The 19,679-nt window shown below is 38.9% G+C and overlaps 1 protein-coding gene across 9 annotated transcripts in view; it reads right to left on the reverse strand.

The window, feature by feature from the left end:
- The window catches only part of RUNX1T1 (RUNX1 partner transcriptional co-repressor 1), a 114,829-nt gene that overhangs the window by 58,797 nt on the left and 36,353 nt on the right, over window positions 1–19,679 (reverse strand). The window contains exon 2 of one of the 9 annotated variants that reach the window (XM_042035874.1): window positions 8,859–8,986. The exons of 7 other annotated variants lie outside the window; for them this stretch is intronic. In XM_042035874.1, coding sequence (XP_041891808.1) covers window positions 8,859–8,904 — 46 coding nt within the window. In that variant the 5' untranslated portion in view covers window positions 8,905–8,986. Of the gene's footprint in view, window positions 1–8,858; window positions 8,987–19,679 lie in introns of those variants that run through there. One more of the 9 variants, XM_042035877.1, reaches the window with a different exon arrangement.

Genomic DNA, 19,679 nt, shown 5'->3' on the forward strand with positions numbered 1-19,679 from the left:
CCAACAAGCTGCAGAGGAGACCACCTCTCTACATTAACAGTCCATCCCTTTACTTGTACAGAGGGAATCTCCAGCACGCTTTCAGATGCACTTTCCCAAAGGCTTCCTGGACCAGTAACTCGTTTCCTTTCTGCACTTTCTGTCCCTGGAATGTCCTGGAATCCTTGCCAGGATTACATGCTATTTGACAAACTACTATCTTAGACTGATATCTAAGAAACACAAATGCCATCAGAATCAAACTGGTATTGTTTGCATGCTCTTATATACTCAACCCCACACAGCACCTTCCCACCAGAAGTAAGAAGATTTTCTCTCCCAGCATCAACTGAAATTTCATAATTTGGTCTCCAGAAACATATTTATGTTTTTAATCCAAAGTTTGTCCAGTCCTAAATTAACAGTAAATCACAGAATCATAGAAAGGCTTGGGTTGGAAGGGGACCTTCAAGATCATCCTGTTCTAGCCCCCCTTCCATGGACAGGCACACCTTTCACTAAACCAGGTTGCTCAGAGCCTCATACAACCTGGCCTTGAACACTTTCAAGGATGAGGCACCCACAGATTCTCTGGGCAACCTGTTCCAATGCCTAATCATCCTCACAGTAAGGAACTTCTTCCTAATAACCAGTCTAAACATATTCTCAGTTTGAAACCACTGTTTGTTACACAAAGCTAGAAGTCTGAAGCAAAATAATGATAAACTTCTTTATTTTTAATGCCCTCATACAAAGTGTAAAGAATAGCTGTACTCATTTTAGAAAAGTCCTAAGAGAATACTGATACCATATTTCATTAGATTTAGCTGGAACTGAAGTCTCCAATATAGACTACACTAAGTAATCTAAAGCAATTTATTTAAATTCAGGGAAACTTTAGGCGATCAATTCCTCTGCCAAAAAGCAAAAAAGATACTACAGCTGTACTTTTAAGAGGCATTGCTTATATTTATATAACATGCCAGAAGTCCTTTAGGCTCAAAAAGAATCAAACGTGGGTGTAGGAGGTGATATTTTCCATGGTTATACATCTGAAAAGATGACACAGGGACTACCAAAAAGATAATGGGTATACTTTTGGCTTTTTTTTTGGCTTGATTTTAAAATGTGTAATTTGTCATGGACAAGTCAAGACCCTGTAAGATGTGGAGTGGTGCTGGCCAGCCTGCGACAGGCTACCCCCCACCTTGTGGATCAAGGTCCCAAACCCCTGCTCTACCAGACTGCACCATTTTACCAATCCAAAAACCCAGTTCCTCCAAGTGATATTTCAAACAGTGAAAAGTCTGTAACATTAAACTAGATGTGCAGGTCTGGGGAGCAAGACCTTACCCATAATACTGAAAGCAGAGGAAGCCAAACTCCCTCTTCACCAAGTACCAGAACAGTTTGAGGAAGTCTGCTTATACCTACTATTTTACACAGACAGCTAAATTAGTAGACTAAATGTCCCATATAATCACTAAAGAGTTAGAGTCTCTAATTTTTTCATCTCTGTGGCTGCTAAATCAGGCATAAACATCCCCATATAGATCTAGGTTCTTTGCCTCATGAGAACCAGAAGCATTCAGACTGCTCTCACAGTGTGGCTGCTGTACACAACAACCGGTGGTCCTCAGTGACCAGGCATAGTAACTCTTTGGCTTCTTTCAGCCCCTCAAGACAGGTATTCATCCACCAACAAAAATATATATGAAGCACATTTCCCCCCAGAAACCCTTGTGCAGGTGCTGGCATTGTTACCTACTGCCACTACCAGAAAGATAAAAGTGAAACTATAGGCTTTCCTCCATCTCAGTATTATACGCTGACAATCTCCTATAGTGCAACTTATTATACTCATCAGTACTTCAGCATTTGTAGAAATACACACTTTGGAAGACCTTCATTTCACATCATCAGATGATGCCATTAAAGACATCTTGTATTTACATGACTGACTGTCTAGACAGAGTGTGAGAAAATACTCATTATTAGTTACGAGTCAGCTCTTCCTCAGTGCTGCATGTCACACCAACTGTCTCTTATTTTGGGCACTGGATCACACCTGAGTGCAGCAGTGGGGAGGTGAGAAGGGGGAAAGAGAGCCTCAAAAACTTCACAAGAAATAAGGACCCCAGTATCTTCTTAGATGAGGCAATAGTACTTACTGACAAATAAGCTCCCAAGCAACGCAAATACTACCATTAGCAAATCCAAAACTATGGTTTGAATCATCTGGCCTAACATATCACATGCACTCTTAAAAGTGAATGTGAAATAGTATACGCAAATAAAGGAAGAGGGAAAGGAAGGAATTTATAAATGTCGTTTAAGACTAACAAGTATAAAACCAGATTCAACCCCTTTCTGAAGCCAGTGAATTCACACAAATTCATATTGGCGCAGCAATCAGGGGATCTCACTCAGAAAGAGAGATGCTGGGTTAGCCTTGCAGGCAGCCTCCAGCCCCAGAAACACTCAGAAATATGTGCTTAACTATAGACACTGAAATCAGCTGTAGGTAAAGTAATGAGACCACCCATGGGGTATACAATTACACGCAATGTTTCTAGACCTTAAAGCATCACAGCAGTCTTAGTCTTCCATAATAAAGCTTAAAACTTCCTTCTTTTGAAGCATCATCCCAATGTTTTGAGTTTTAAATATCAGCTGAAGCCTGAACTGAAAGAAAAATCAGCAATTATTAGAGAAACCACAGAAAATATATGCAAATTTTTAAAACAATTTCAGGTATCATAGCATTGCCATGACTGATGACAGTTGTACAATACATAGTTCATTTCAAGCCCAGTAGATTCAAATTAAAAGTTTTGGGATTTTTTTTCCTCAACAAATATATTAAAAATGTTTTTATATTTATAGAACATCATTTTCATCAAACCACCTAAATCCCCTACTTCAACACAGCAATATTGACCTTTGTGCATCAGTGCAGCTTCCATGGCTTTCTTCTGTACATACATGTATGTGTGTGCCCGTGTGTGTATGTACACACACACTTCTACACATATGTGACCAAGTTTTACTTACTTGGTTTCGTGTATAAAAATACTTACTGTGATTTTTTTTATGTTTCTTTTTTAAACATTCAGACTTAGAAAACTGGAAGAGGGGAAGATCCTTCAATTACTCTGAAGGGAGTGTTAAATGGAGGGGAAACTGCAGGGCGAGAAGTCAGACACAAAAGAGAAACCACTCAATGATATGAGTGCAACCAAAATATTGACAAGGTAAAGAAGTCTGATGCATTTGAACTCTGAATGTTCAACGTGGATGCACTTAACCCTTTCTGATACGGTTACATTTCCTTGTACATGAAAAAAATCTATGAAATGTAGATTTAACTCTCTCTGTGCTATGGAAACACCCTACATTTGGCTTTGGGCCTACTTGGGCATATATATTTTGTGTCCCTGAGTGATGGATTAACCAGTAGAGAGGCCATTTTTATGAGAAAAAGAAGACTATTCCCCAGCAGGACGGAAACCCTGCGGCGGGGCAGAGGGCGCCTCTGGCCGGACGCACCGCGGGAGCACCGGGAACCCCGGGCAGAGCCCAGGCGCCGCCGGGAACGTCCACGGGCGAGTGAGACCACTAGAGGGAGCCGGCATTGTGCCGCGCCACCGGGAAAAAACCCTGCCCCGAGCGAATACTCAAACGGCAAGGTGCTCAGGAAGCCAAAGGGAGACGCTTAAGAAAAGTTCTTTCCAGTATCTTCAGCCACGTGATATAAAGGAGAGCCTGTGGTACTCTGTGTGTGTGTACACATCAGTATGTACTATTCTGTGCCCACGGTACCAACAGAATATTAAGTAGTTGTCTCTAAAATTCAGCTATAGTAATTTCTTTCTCAAAAGAGCAAATAGAGTGCCCTGGTTGCAAAAAAAGACCTTTTTCACTGCCTCCTATTGTCATCTCTCACCCCAGCCAAACAAGTTAGATGCTACCCCCCTGCCCCCAATTACACCTTCCCCTCACCTTCCCCTGCTTTGGGGATAGCTTCCTATGTGAAATATTCCAAAAGTGGAATTGCAGCAAGCAACACAATAGGCGATGTCATGCCTACAGCTCACACTATATCTAGGCATAGAAACCTGGATTGTGGACACACAACTATAGCCATGTGATGATGGCATGAACTTGAACATACCCCAACACAATTTAACACCATTTCTTTTTTGCACCAAAACACAGAGAACCAAACAAAACCTGGTATTTCCCTCACACCTATAATCAATCAGAGAGATCGAATGGCAAGCAGGTAAGAAATAAAGGCTCACACAGATCTTTATAAACATCCTTTCAGCACCACATATGTGTTAAGAAAGCTAAATCCCAAGGACAGGTACAATTCAAAAGCATAGAGAGTGACGACACGGGCATCTCCTGTGAAAACCTATTTCTTTATGGTCTTCTTGGAATAGAAGATGTAAAACATATCAGTACTTGTCTGGTAAGCTTTAAACTGCTTGGGTATGAAGAAATGGAGAACTGCTGAACTGCAACAACTATCCATGGCAAACTCTGCAATTATGAAAGGAAAATTTTAAAATGGGGAAATAGGTATACCTGGATGAAATACTAAACAGTTAACAAGAATAACTGTCCCCAAATGAGTTCCTAGCCATTATCTTTTCCCTAATTATTGCAAGTAGCTTCAGTAACTGTGCATACAAATGACCTATTAGAAACTTAACAGGTCATTTTCAAAGATGATTATGAGCCCTGACTTACAGTTACTTGGGTTTGCACACAATTCTGTTCAGTGCCAACAATCTGCACAAAATTAAGATAAAATGTGTTTCCAAAACACCAAGCAGAAATAAACTTTCAGAAACTAAAATAAGGTATGAGGTGGTGAACACTGATGAATCAGATGCTAAAAAATTTGCTTTTGTCTGTGCTCTGGTGCCAGGAGAATGGAAAGGAGGCAGCAATCATACGTTAGAGCTCTTATAATGCCCCATACTACAATAAATAATGATGAGTGTAACAGTGAAAAGTCTAAGGCTAGACAGGAGAGATAAAAGTCATAGCAGGTTATCAGAGTTATCAGGTTATCTGCTGTAGAACACAGTATGGACAGCAGAAACTTCTGAGTAGATAAAGATACCCCAATGAACTCCTTAAAACGACAACAGGATGTTCTGCACCTCAGTGGTCCTTCTTGGCCCTGTTTCTTGATGGGTAACTGCGCTATTGCAACAAATGAACAAGTAATAGGTTTGGTTCAGAAAATATGAGAAAACTATTCAGAAGCACCATTTAAGGAGAGTAATAAAGAACAGGAGTATAGACATGCAGCCTCCTCAGTTGCTGAGGTTGTTAAGAAACAGCAGGAGACACAAAAACAGATTCTGGCACTCCGACTGTGAAAGGCTTGGGCAGGTTGTAAAGAAATTAACTGAGCAAAACCAGAATAGATTCACTTAAAATGTGCAGGGAAAAAAGGCAAGAAGAAGCATCCCAAGCTACATTCACCAGAGGAAACAAAAGACATTATCAGTTTTCATTCATATCAAATAAATAAGAAAACAAAACTATAAAAAAACTTTGATCTTAACTGAAACTGAAGAAAGATATTGACAACTAACAAATATTGACCTAGCTTATGTTTAAATCTATCTCAACAATTGAGAAATAAATGGGCAAGGAGGGTACCAAACTTGGACAAACACCCTTGATTCTGGAAACATGTATGTGATTTTTTTACAGGAAGGAGTGAAATAGAAAATGGGACTCTGGTACTGCTTGTTCTTCTCTCACTTTCTCTTCTAGCACAAAAAGAGAGAAGAAGAGGTAAAACAAACACACTGAGATACTATTACATTGTTCAGCCAGACCTGGGATTGTGGGACCTTTCCTCCAGAAACCCCGAACCCTTGCAAGAACAGGGACAAGAAGCTGTATGGACTCATTGGTTCTGCAGGGAACCAGCAGCCTTCTGTCTATTGCTCCCCTCTAATATTTAAAACAATCTTTGTCTTTTTTTTTTTTTTTTTAAACCATCTCAAATGTACACTTTAAACACATGCTCTACATCATGTTATGTCATACTGGAACAAACAGCTCCTCAAAAGGCTGAACTTCCATTTGTGATTATTTATGTAAAAGCTTTGTTTTCTTTTAAACTGTGTGTATTTTGTTGGACTGCATCTACTGGCAGCTAAATTCCCAAGCCTTCAACCTGCCATCTCAAAGAAGCAGATTCGAAAGAGTCCAAGTAGTTTACTGTCAGTCTGTAATGAGAGTAAAATTATAAATCTCTGTACGAAAAGCCAGCTGCTTCATTCTTAACTCTGATCCCCCCTTTTTCTTTTGCATTCTAGCTAGCATACAGCTGCAATAAATGTGGCTCTTCTCACAAGCCATGCAGATGTTAACAGTTCTGTAGGACATCAAGAAACATTTCAAGAACCTTGTAAGTGCTGACTAAACTTGCTTGAATAACCCACACTATCTCCTCCACATTCCTATTCAGTAACATTAGTCTTCCTGAATATATTAAGGGGGGGGGGGGGGAATTACCATTTAAGCTAAGGCTTTAATATCTAGGTCTAACTGCACTATCAGTAAACAAAGCATGTTCTTAAGCCATCAGACAACAGATAGTAAAGCAAAGGAAGTAAATTTATTCTTTGTCACTATGAGTATTGCATTTTTTGTTTCTTATCTATGCAAGAATAGTAAAATTAATGTCTGAAAATATATATTTATAAAAGCCATGGCTGTATGTATTTGAAAGAATGGATCAGAATTAGAGCAAGATCTTTTCTTTTCTAGTAATCAAATGGATTAATACTAAATTAGAGCGAAGGAGTTCAAAGTGCTACCTAGTACATTTTTATTAAAGTTGTATTAGCATGACAGGCATATGCATTAAAGATTAAGCTAAAGCCTCAAACCCCAGTCAGCAGCAGCAAGAGTCCAGCTGTGCAGGTAGAGGACTAGATACGAAATGCATTAATTAAGTGGGTTTGTACTAGAGATGCTGTTTTAATATTCTTCCCTGTTCAAGCAGTGTGCTGGGGTAGAGCTAATTTTCTTCTTAGCAGCTAATGTAGGGCTGTGTTTTGGATTTGTGCTGGAAACAAGTGTAGGTAACACAGGAATGTTTTAGCTACGGCTGAGTGGGGCTTACACAGAGTCAGGACCTTTCTGCTTCTCACCCCTCCCAGCAGCGAGCAGGCTGGGGATGCACAAGGAGCTGGGGGGTGGGGGAACGACACAGCTGGGACAGCTGACCCCAATTGACCCAAGAGACATCCCACACCATGTGATGTCATGCTTAGCAATAAAACTGGGAGGAAGGTTGGCTGGGAGGCTGCTGCTTGGGGACTAGCTGGGTATCAGCCAGTTGGTGGTGAGCAATTGTATCAATTGAGTTTCTTGGGTTTTATTTCTCTCTGCTATTTTACCTTTTATTACAATTATCACTATTATTATTGCTATTATTATTATTACAATTATTATTACTATTTTATTTCAATTATTAAACTGTTCTTATCTCAACCCACAAATATTCTCAATTTTATCCTTTCAATTCTCTTCCCCTCATTCCGCTGCTGGGGAGCAAGCAAGCAGCTGTGTGGGACTTGGTTGCCAGTTGGGATTAAACCACGACAAGCAGCAAGTTTAGTCTCCTTTTTGGGGTAGGACTTTCAAAACACATGAAGCAGTTTAGAAGCTCAGTCATCAACAAAGCCAGTAAGACTCACTCGTGTATTACTTCAGACACTTGAAAATCCCACATCAAATACCCTACCCTGTGTGTAAACTTCACACTTTGAAAACCCACTGGAAGGAGGGCTGCAGAGTGATTCGCAGCGCTGAGCCATAAAGAGATCACAATCTTTGACAAGTTCAGAAACAAAATGTGCAGTCAAGAGTGTCTATGGCAGAGTTTTGAGATTGTCTCCAGTCAAGTGTCAATCTCAGCAGAGTTTCAAAGAGGACAGGGTAGGGAGAAATAAAATGAACATATCAGTACATTTCCTGCAAGGAATCGATAAAAAGACCTCACTCCCACAAAGGCTTACATACCTGCTCCACTTCAGATACTTCTCCTATTATGTAGCACACTTGAAGTGAAAATCAAGTCTTTGAAGACACAGGGCAAAAATAATTTACCATGAAATGTGGAATTTGGGGTATTGTTTGTTCTTTGATTTAGTAATACAGGAAATCTGAATATAAAGCAGAATTGCAATGTGCTATTTTCTAAATGTTTCATGACACTGCTTTTAGAGTAATTTCATCAAAATGTCATAAAAAGACATTTAAGCATTTTGAGATAAGCAAAAAGACAATAGACAACAACCTTAAAAAGAATTTAATGTAATATTAACAGAAGCTCTGTAATTAGCTAGTCCAAAAACCTCAAGCCGTCTTCAGGCTTCCCCAAACAAAACAAATTGGAAGGAGAGAGCAGGAAGAAAAGAACTGGGGAAAAAAGGAGAAAAATAAAAAGAGAGGAAAGAAAAGCCACATGAGCCAGAGTCCCTTCACTGCTGTTATTTCTCCACAAGCGGAAATGCTCCGTTCAGTCACGGCTTAGGAGGCATAAACATCATTGAAATTCAAAAGCAGCTCTGAGAAAGAGGACGCCTCAATTGGTATGCAAGTGGTGTTTTCTCGCCCTGAATACATTATGAACTTGCAGCATGCTAATATGCCATGCTATCATAAGCACCAGATGGAACAGTAGGCAGTGTATGTCCCATCAAACCTCAGGAAGATGTATTAATGTTCCTGCTCTTTTTTTTTTTTCTTCCCCTCCCTCCCCTCCCCTTTCTTCCCCTCCCCTCCCCCACTACAACCCCTCAGCTGTGTCCCCAGACTGGCACATTTCGTACCATCAGTCACCTGCTCCCGAAGCACAGTTCTCCAGGGCTGCCTCATCTTCACTAGGTGGTGCCAAGCATCTTTTCAATCTTTTTTATCGCAGAAGGTAAAGGCCACAAGACGTGTCAGGCTGTGCTTACTGAAGGGTACCGAGTACAAAAGATAACATCATGAGATAAATGATAGATGAAGGAAGACTTTGGGTTTAAAGCTAGCACAGTAGTTTTAAATTATGTATAAACAGCACAGCACAAATTTCCCCCTCAGTACTATTGATGAATGAAGAACTGGGGGACAGCAGCAAAGGGAAAGGTTTTCCAAGTAATCAAATAAAACAGAGGAAACTGGATTAAAGATCTTTGAACTTAATTCCTTTTTTCACCACACTGGAAATCTTTTCAGAGAAGATGTACACAGTTCAACAGCCATTTATAGGGTAGGGGCAGGATTTAATTTTAAATCAGAGTAAGAAAATGGCACACAGGCAAATTAGCTTGCAGGATTTTTGATTTTTTAAAATATATATTATTCTAATGACATTCCTTGGCTTTTATGACTAACAAATTGCTTGAAGCTGTATGTATGATTCAAAAGACATTGAGAATTTTAATACTGCTTTGCATCATTTATTAATTCAGTCTCAAGCAGGTTTTGTATTACTGAAGAGAAATGTGATCTAGTATTCTGTATGAAAGTATGTGCATAGGCATACAAAATTAAAGCACATATTTTCTGGTATCACCTGAACTTTTCTTATCTATTCACAGAAATAAACTGCCTATTGAAATATATGGTTTGAAAGAAAATTATTTTCTTTTTCTTTTCCTGTTACTGTGCTCTTCAGAATGCAAAATAAGGTCCTCAAGACTGAAAATTAAGAGCCTGTGAATTCAAAACACAAGAAAGAAAGACAAGAGATGGCTGAAGAAAAACAAATCAGCTTTAAGCATTTGAAGTTTGAATGTTCAAGTATTTTTAAACAGGTTTGTTTTTCAGAGAGAAATCACATCAGTAAACATTTTGCCATTTTCTGATATTTTAGAAAACACCTGCTGATTTACAAACAGCTCTCACTATGAATGTAAATCTATTATTTTCCTAACAACATTAGCCTTCTCATAAATACAGTCTAATTCTACAAGATGCTGAGTATTCACAACTCACACAAGCTTTTCTGGGGATTAACGTTGCTCAAAACCTTCTAAGAGCTAGATAGAGAAGTTATCTGTTGCATGTATTAGAAGTATTTTTCCAACTGCTAAAGGTCTGGTTGACAGAGATTTCCCACCACACGTCCAACCCTAAGTAAAACAAAAAAATAATTACCTTCTTCCTTCAAGCAAAGCATGTTTAATAATAATAATGACTGTTATTCAGAAACAACAGGCATTATTCTACCATCTATTAAGTCCAGAAAGGCATTAATGCAAAAATATCTTAAGGACTGAGTCAGAAATCAGACCAATTTTTTTCCTTTTTCTTTTCCTACTGAATATTGGGGGACTTGTTTTGTTTCTTAATATATAGCCTTTAAGGGTAATTTGCTAAACTATGATTTGCAATGTGCAAATAAGTCTACTTAAGTCCATTATCCTGTGTTATAAAGTAATTTCTGACACCTTAACAGCACTCAATTTAATTACAACACACTGAAACAGTAGAGCTGACTCCCAAAGGAACCAGTTTGGATCAGAAGATGATGATATACGCTAGCTGCTTATCAGCTTTCAGCATCAGATCCACCATCAGCTGTTTTCAAGAACAATATCAGAACATCTGCATCATCATATTATTTTCTGGCAAAAAGCCCTCCAAAAGCCAGCAATTGCATTCAACAATGTGCACATACCCACACTTGTAAGCAGACATATTTAAAACCCAGCAGCTTTACTGTAATGACTAAAGGAGACAAAAAAAACCAAAACCAAAACAAACAAACAAACAAAAACCCCCCAAAAAACCAAATAAAAAACCCCAAAACAAAAAAAAAAAAAAAAAAAAAAAGAAACCATTTTGATTCAGTAATCATCAATTTCTGCAACAGAATCCCCACTGGGTAATTCATCAGGGCATCTATTCTATATCTAGTGTGGCAAGACAGCAAAAACACTTACGGCCTCCAAAAAGAAAAACACTTGTGACAAAACTATTAAGCATTCCTGGTGATTAGCAATAGACACTCATTATTTCAAGACTGTCTTGAACCAATGCCCCAGACAAAACCATGCAATCATATCTGCTGCTGTCAGGATGAAATCAAGGCATCATTTTCTGTATTCCTTCAAGAAAAAGCAAGTTACTCAGCAGCATCCACAAAGCTCCTTCTGAGACAATATAGAAGTTATCTGAGGAAAGAGTATATAATTCCTCTTGTGGCTCTACAGAGAGATGCAGGTCGATACCTTAAATTTAGGTAGTATTTTTACCTTTGGAGCTTTTACAGACTCTCAAGAGTGGTTTGAAGCAAAACCTTTAAGGCAGCATAAATGAAAGGATTCTGTTTCTGCTGGTGTCTGAAGATTAAGTACCATTACTTGCCTTCCTCAAAATGAAAGTAATCGGAAATTACTATTCTACCAACTGACATGTCACAGGAAGAAACCTAGCTGGTTAGCTGGCAAGCAACCATGCAAATCAAACTCAAGATGTGGTTCTGTCTATGCAGAGAAGTCTGAAGAGGGCAAAGAAAGGCTGTAACACTGGCTTTCTGGGAGCAAACTTGCTATACATGCTCTGTAGACTCTGCTTTCATACCAAGGTCTCAATCAAAGTTTCATGCACAGATTCATCTCCTGTGCAGCAGACTCACTTAATAAATATAGAAAACCCAAATATATGTTTGCTTTTACAACTAGAGAATAATGTAAAGAGAGATACAAGTAAATTAACAAAACAAGATAAGCATTCTTCAAAATGCTTTAAAATTTTTACCAATAGTATTCTCAAAGAGGCCACCATCTCACTTCTCCATTTTCAAGGGGACAATGAAGTGCTCACATTGGCTAACAGGAATTCAGAAAAGAAAGATATCCACTCCTTACTGCACAGATCCCCTTTAAAAATTGCAAAGGACTTTGCTTTTATTTCTGACAATGCAATGCAGCCAAATGCTGATCTCAGTGTAAAATAATCAAATACTGATTTTAATAAAGTAATTTAAATTACTTCTAAGATCTAATATGGATGAGATTGACAGAAGCTCTCTCTTTCAGGACCCCAAAGTTAGGAGATCCTACAGTGCCATGGAAGGATGAACTCAACCAACGTGGACCACCTGAATTCTAGAAACTTAGTTGTCTTCCTCCTGTCAGTGGAAAAATGAAAACTAAAAACACCAATCCCAAGAGGCAGTAAACACTGTTGCAAACCAGTTTCCATGAAGAAAACTGATGACTTTCAAAGCTATTAAATGACACTGCCATCTGACCTTGTTGGATATCTAATTACAGCCATTCTTTTACAAACATAACAACAGTTGCTTTAATGAGCATCTTTCCGCTTTCTTTACTGTGTTAGAAGGTCCTATGTTTCACTCAGGATTTCACTTTCAAAACTGATAGAAATCTCAATACTTTCTGAAAAAGAATGAGATTATTGCATATCCCTGTTTTTTAAAGACCATTTTTGTACACTGCAGTGTTTATAGTCTAAAATGTCCAAAATAGTGTACCTAGTACAGTTCCAGGCAAAGAAAAGTAGAAACAGTAACACTGTCACAGAAAATGACCTCTTCTAAATTTCAGTTAGACAAACTTTCTCCTAAATAGAATACAAATAAGTGTGTGCAAATCTAGCAGATATAATTACACAATCAACAATTATGTGGTGAAATGGACTGGAAAAATAAAATTTAAACAATAAATGTTAATTTGTATTTGCTAACCACGAAAAATGTGGCTGGTGCTCTGCAAGGCGCAAAATCCCTTAAAAAAAAGATTCTCTTAAAAATTCAAGGAATGATATGAGGAAGTCACATATAGGAAAGTCTATGTAGATGGCATTTATTTGAATTATAAAACAGCTACTATGAAAATTCAAGACTATGTATACATGTTTATTGCTCTGGTTTAAAAGGGCCACCAGAATATATTTGGAATGCACAGTTTAGAAGCAAGAATCAAATTATGACTGCATTTTCCTATGTTGTGAGTGCACACATTTTCCAAACTGCAATCTTGTGGCAGGAAGAGTATTTGAGTCATGTGTGCTTGCATGACTCACAAAACATGTATTAAGGAGAGAGCTGAAAAAAGGAAGGGGAAAGGCCCTGTATCCCTAACTGGGAGATTACTTCTTTAGCAGGATGTGGTTTCAAAACAGGAGGACAGTAAGACATTGAGCCGAACATTGCTAGAGGAATCAGAGTGAAACAGGGAATCTGCACTGGAGATATACAGGAAGGCTCCCAAGGTCTGGAGGATTATAAGCACATAAAGAAAATTCCAATAAAGCATTAGAACTGAAAGAGTACAAAGTTAAATTTTAGATGTGCTTTCCAAATGACTTACAGAAGACAGAGTAGTGCCTTAAACCCCAGAAAAGCTGTATTGATAAGATAGAAAGGGCAATGGACTTTGAAAGGCAAAACGTATTCCTTCTTCTTGAATCATTTCAAACTTCACTGCAGTTAACTATGCATACACAAATGCCACTTCCTCAAATTTCAGCTCATTATAGCAACCCCCTCTTTTAAATGAAGAATGATATCGGCCTGACCCCACAGCAGATCTGCACAAATTTGCAGTATGCTTGAAGGGTTACTGAAATATGTTTTTCTTCCTTAATCCTCAGCTTCTCTTCCAGGAGGTGATCAACACCAATTCCTTTTACTCTTCTCTTTCCACATTTTTTTTGGTCTTTGTCAGCTCAGTATTGTCAACATGCAAAAATACGGCAGAGCTTGTTACAGTCTGCTTCCAAAAGGATGTCCGTAAGGAATGAGAACCATATGAGCACTACTCTTAATAACTGTGTCCACTGCTGATGGTATTTCCTTTTGAATTTCAGAAAGATTTCCTGTCACCTTTGACTTACACTTTGTGCCTGTTTAAAAGCACAGTTAGGTTGCAGGCATTGCTCCAGAATATTTATCCACACTAGAACCTAAATATCTGGCTGGATAATTTTAATAAATTCAGACATATGGGTCCTACCAGGTAATTTTTCCTCATGAAATTTTCACAAGATTACCAGATCCCAAGAGCAAGAAGAAGCAGAAATAAATCTACAGCTCATTACGCAACATAATGAAAAAGCTCAAGTAAGGCTCTAGCTTATGGCATAAGAATTTGGGCAGGAGACTTTTAGAAGTTGGATCGGTTCAGTGGCTCTTCTGACACTACAGCTTTAAACCAGCTGCAGGAGCATTACTAACAGGTGGTGTGCTGCAGCGCAGGGACTAAACTAAGAGGTCTGTGAACCTTCAGTTGAGGTGCCTCCTCCCAAATCCCAAGGTCTCCAGCAACTTGTTGTCTCAAGTTGTTCTGCAGTTAAAGGTTACTGAGGCTCTTTTCCACACTCTGCCTACAACTTGCAGTAAAGAAGAAATTACTAGTAGAGAAAAAACAAAACAAAACAAAACAAACAAACAAACAAAAACAACAAAAAAACCAGCACAGAGAAATAAATTCAGCTCAGGTATACGGAAGCACAGCTCCATAAGCTGCCAGAGGAAGGAGGTGCAGCCCTTTCAACCAGCACTGAGCCTGACAATTCTGCTCTTCTACCAGCACACAAAGTCCATTCAGAAAGCTACAGATCAAGTAATAGTTTCAGACCAGATTCAATGAATCACTTTAGGTGCCCGAAGCCCAACACTGCTGAAATTTCCCCTGAAACACAAACACAGAAGCCAGTACCATGGGCTGCTCTGCTCTCCTCTACAGAGCACGGGGCTGAGGCACCTCAGACTGGGTATCCAAAACAGTTAACAGATCCAGCAGAACAAAGAATCACTATTCAAGCTGAAGTGACCTTAGGAGATGAGACAGTCTATACCCTTCTGCCTTAAAGAATGTGAAGTTTAGATCAAATTGCCAAGGGTCTGTCCAATACAGGATCTTCAATAATGAAAATATCACTACCTCTCTGAAAAAACAGTTTTAATGTCTGACCATTGTTATGGTGGAGAATTTTTTTCCCGTGTATCTACTTGGGTTTTATCATGGTCTATTACTCGTGCTTTTTGCCTCTCATCTTTATCACTATGCACCTTGAGAAGAATTTGGCTCCATTGATCTTCTCTACACCTTCCCATTAGGTAGTTGCAGACAGCTCATGACAAAAAAGATTATATAAAGTTAATTATATTTAACTAGCAACTGCCTACATCTCACCAACAGGAAAATTCCTGCCTTTCAAGGGCTTCAGTAACTTGGAGACATGGAATCCGCAGCATTACTCTCTCCTCCAGAAAAGTTGTCCATATCCTCATCTTCAGAAGACTGGCAAGTAGAACTGGTTTGTGTAAGACACAGCTAGGCGAGATGGAAGAGTGAGCTTTGAAATTTTTTTGCAAGTCTTTGGAGTGGAAACCTCACTTTGGAAGTGAAACACACAAATTCAAATCCTCCTTCTGCTTGCTCAAGCTCAGGTCTGGAACATATTCCCTTAGCAGTGGGGAAAGCTACTGCCCATTAGCAGTTTATGGGAGTAATCTCCAACACTCTTGTCCTACCCAAGAACTGAACAAGTAACATGTAAGGAGCGAACATGGCACAAGATCAACAGCAGCAAGGGGGAAGTGGCTCCTGCACTAGTCCTGCTCTTCATCTGGTGACTCTCATGTACATTGAGGCAGAAAGAACAAACGTACATCACAAAAATGCAACTTGATGCAGAGATGGCTGAGCTCCTGGAGAGTTGAGCCAGTGAATATAGATAGAATATTACAACATGGCAAGGACTTCACCAGCTTCACAGAGGAACTGCGTGAACATGGAGTTAGCATAGCAGGATATTGAAAGAAATAAGCCTTGCCAAGTCGGCCAATATGGCTAGACTGTGTCTGTGTGTAAGTGAAAATCCAAGCACTGCTGTGCCCTATGTTTTTCCCAATTTAATCTCTACTTGCCTCAGCATTGCTGGCTCTATGTTCCATTTTACACCAGACACATTTCTGGGAACAAAAAGTAAGCCTACACTTGTGAAGAGACCAACATTTCTAAATATGCACTGGGCTTCCTCTGAGATTACCTACCAGATCCAACTGTGTGAACAACTTAAGACACAGAAATGCTTCAACTCCAAAAAGACATTGGTGTGATCTCAGCACTGGGCTGCTTAACCCTATCAATACTGAGGGAGACCCTGCCATGCACAGATGCAGCTTGACATGCTCAGGAAACTTTAAAGCTGTAACAGTGATACACCCGGGAATGAGGAGGGTTAGAGGCATGGCACTTTGGATTTGGAAGGCAGCTATTCCTTCAAGTGCACAAGTTGTTTTGTGACCTGGAAGCTGATTTTTTTGTAGTGTTATCCTTGATGTACACACTTGGAAGAAACAAGGATGAAGCCAACAAACCAGAAACTGGTACAGGTATGTGTACATGTCCTGAAAAGGACCGGGTATCATGTCCCCTACTCTTAGATGTACCTGTTTCTCTGTTTGGACTTCAAACTAGCATATCATATAATTTCATTTTATGCAAAATTCAAGTTGTCTTTTCAAATTGTATATACACAGATCACTTTGATTTGCAAGCTGTGACGATCATGCCTTAAATATGTGAGTGTGGAGTGCAAAATCTTCTAATATAGGTGTGATTGGTGCTAAACACCAAGGAAGTACCTATCCTGAGAAACGGACTTGGTTGTTCTCTAGCTAAGGGTCTGAGTTATAAAGCACTCAATCTTCTCAGGAAAGGAGTGTTTGGGACCCTGATGAAATATATATATATTCCTGCAGCACAATCTGCATTCCATGATGTGTTAGTTACTTTCCATGCATGTGTAGCATGAGGCAGTTCACAGCCCCATGGGTTGAAAATAAGAGCAATAATGTTATGCAGACTTTGGAATTTATTACTACCATAAAAGACGAAGAAATTTTAATACTGTGAAAAGCAAGTCATCACATGTCACCTCCCAATCCTACCATACATATCTGAAGAACCCAGTGACCCACAGTCCTCTTAGGGAAAGAGCTTTTCACTCATAGCTGAATCCTGAAGATAAAGTCATTATGTAGGATGATTGGAATAATGATGCAAAGTTAACACTCAGACTTAAGTATTTCCAGACACATTTTCCCTGTTTGGCAGAAAACTTGTTTTGTAAGACAGAGAGTCCTCCTAATATAACAGCATAGCAACTGCAGCTTAGAACAGACCAAGTTGGTTAATGGACTGTTAGGACACTTTTGCTGTGTAACAGCATTTAGACGCATGTATTTAAAAAACAGGTGGATAATCCAAATGTTCAGTTACTAGGACACTAACAGTTATGTCCATGGCAATTTTGTTTCTGTTCTTTAAACAAATCATCACTTGCAAGCACTAATGTTAAAAGCAGAAAGCGACTCTAGTATACAGTGGCTATAAATGCCAAATCAATTTTCAGCAGATAATAAAGTCCATGTTTTACAATCAGCAATACACTGTTTTACTACCCAAAATGTAAGCTAATAATATATAGCTCTGCTAAATGGAAAATGCAGATATGCTGTTAAGAAATGGGCTGGCTGTGAGATGATGGATCATTTCTGCCGGGACCTTCTTAAAGCTATGTGCAAATGTTTTGAAAATATCACATGATGTGGCCATGTGTTAAAAATTACAGCCAGTTAAGTTCTCTGCTAAGAAAAATATGTGGGCAATTTATGAAATGCACTCCAGGATGAAGATATCTTAAGTAAAACCAGATTTTGAAAACAAACCCATTTTTTTTGAAACATGAACTTAAAAAAAAAAATAGTTGCAGCCACATCCGGAGAGCAGAAGTAAAGAAAGGGTGGTCTGACCTAATACCAGGCCATCTTCTGAAAGAGCAGCATTATTTCTGGGCTACAATGACTGTGATCACTGATTGTCCTTTTAAGGAAACCATGCTGAATACTGCCATGGGCAATAATAAAGCATTTTGTAGGCCAACATCTGTTCTTTGAAAGTACTATAAAATGACTGATAGATTTGTAATGTTTCATAAATAAAGTCCGGAATAAACTACTAAAAAAAAAAAAAAAGAAACCAACCACCACATTCACAGTAATCAGAGAAACTGGTATATGGTATTAGATTTGAACACTGCTCCCCCAGGAACAATTATTTAGACATAAACGCTTCCTAGAGCTCGCTACACAGAATGACAAAATGGTTAACTTGGTTATGGCAAGCTGCATGTTAACGGGATTATCTTTCTAGAGACTTTTCTCAGAGTTGCAGCAGTGCCTTCACAGAGGTCTGAATGGCTTTTACAGCGCTTCATTAGCCAGCCCCGCTGCTGTCGCTTTGCCCCGACAGGGGAGCGAGGAGGTGAGCGCCCAGTCGCAATTATAACAGTACGAGCAATTCGTCTTTGAAGGGCAAATTTAGTTTGTGTAATTGCAACCACCACACATAAACCAGAACCCGTCTTTATTAACTCATGTTCTTTCCCCAAAAGAAGGACTTCAGATGTCAGAATCACTAAAGGGATGTTTCTGAAATCAAGACTTCACACACACACAAAAGGCACTGACATAATATCAGATTACATAAAAATACACATCCTTTTAATCTCTTGTACATAATGTGCTTACTTTTAAAATACAAAATCTGCCCCAGATGGCTAATAATGCCCATTTGAAAAAACACAACACCACAATATTAAAGGGCTAAAATATGCTGTGAACAGATTGAGAGGCAGTTCATCCTAGAGGAGAGTAAAAAAGTGCAGATGGGTGTCAAAAATAGCCAAGTGTCAGATCTGTTCAAGTATCTCCATTCTGGCACATGCTCCCAGTCACAGCTGTTAGTGTATTCTCTGTATCCAAGTGCAAGGTTTTCTAACACTCAGAGCTGACATTAAAACACACTTCTTGCTTGCTACTGCTTTAAGGAGAATGCTGCAAATAAAAGATTTATTTAGTGGTAAAGCTTAACGAGTATTGATAAGGGTATACATACTTGAATGTAGCACATGCCATTTTGATTAAAGATGCATGAAATTTTAACCAGCAGGTAGATTAAGTAATTTAAATGCCAAAGGCTTAATAGGTTTTCAAAAATGTCCACTCTAGGCATTCCAACAGTTTGCCAATAACCCCAAATAATGCACACGAGGATCAAAACTGATAAGATTGTGTCATTTTAGTACACCTAAATATCTTGATAGAACACAGAAATAGTAAAACTGCATAAGATGAGTTTCACACAAACATAAGGGAAACATCAGTGGATTCAAATTATGCACAACGCACGGTTTTCCTAATTAATGAATTACCATGGTATTTCTAATGAAGACCACATTCCCAGGAATGCAATGCATGCAAATCAAATTTGATGTTTAAAGGGTTAAATTGACCTTTCATAGTCCTCAGTTGTTATCTATGCAAATTAATTTGCCCATATTTCAACCATATAAATCCTCTTAACCTTGTGCTTTGAGCAAACAGAGCCCGCTTTCTTGTTACAATCACGGGATCAGCAAACATACCAGCAGTAGGGTATGACCGTATACAAAAATCCTAAAAGGAAAACATTCTTCCAACAACTGGCAATACCTACATGCAACTGTGGCTGCAGTAAACTGGCAGATACTGTTTCAAAACACCATCTGCGAGGTGTACAGACTCTCTGTGATCAAGCGTAGCCTCTTCTGCCTGTCCTACCCAAATAATCCACAAGAACCAG

Source organism: Corvus kubaryi, unplaced genomic scaffold, assembly GCF_017639235.1.
Source record: "Corvus kubaryi isolate FWS band 111438036 unplaced genomic scaffold, C.kubaryi_AGA036_p1.0 37385, whole genome shotgun sequence".
NCBI classification, from domain to species: Eukaryota; Metazoa; Chordata; class Aves; order Passeriformes; family Corvidae; genus Corvus; species Corvus kubaryi.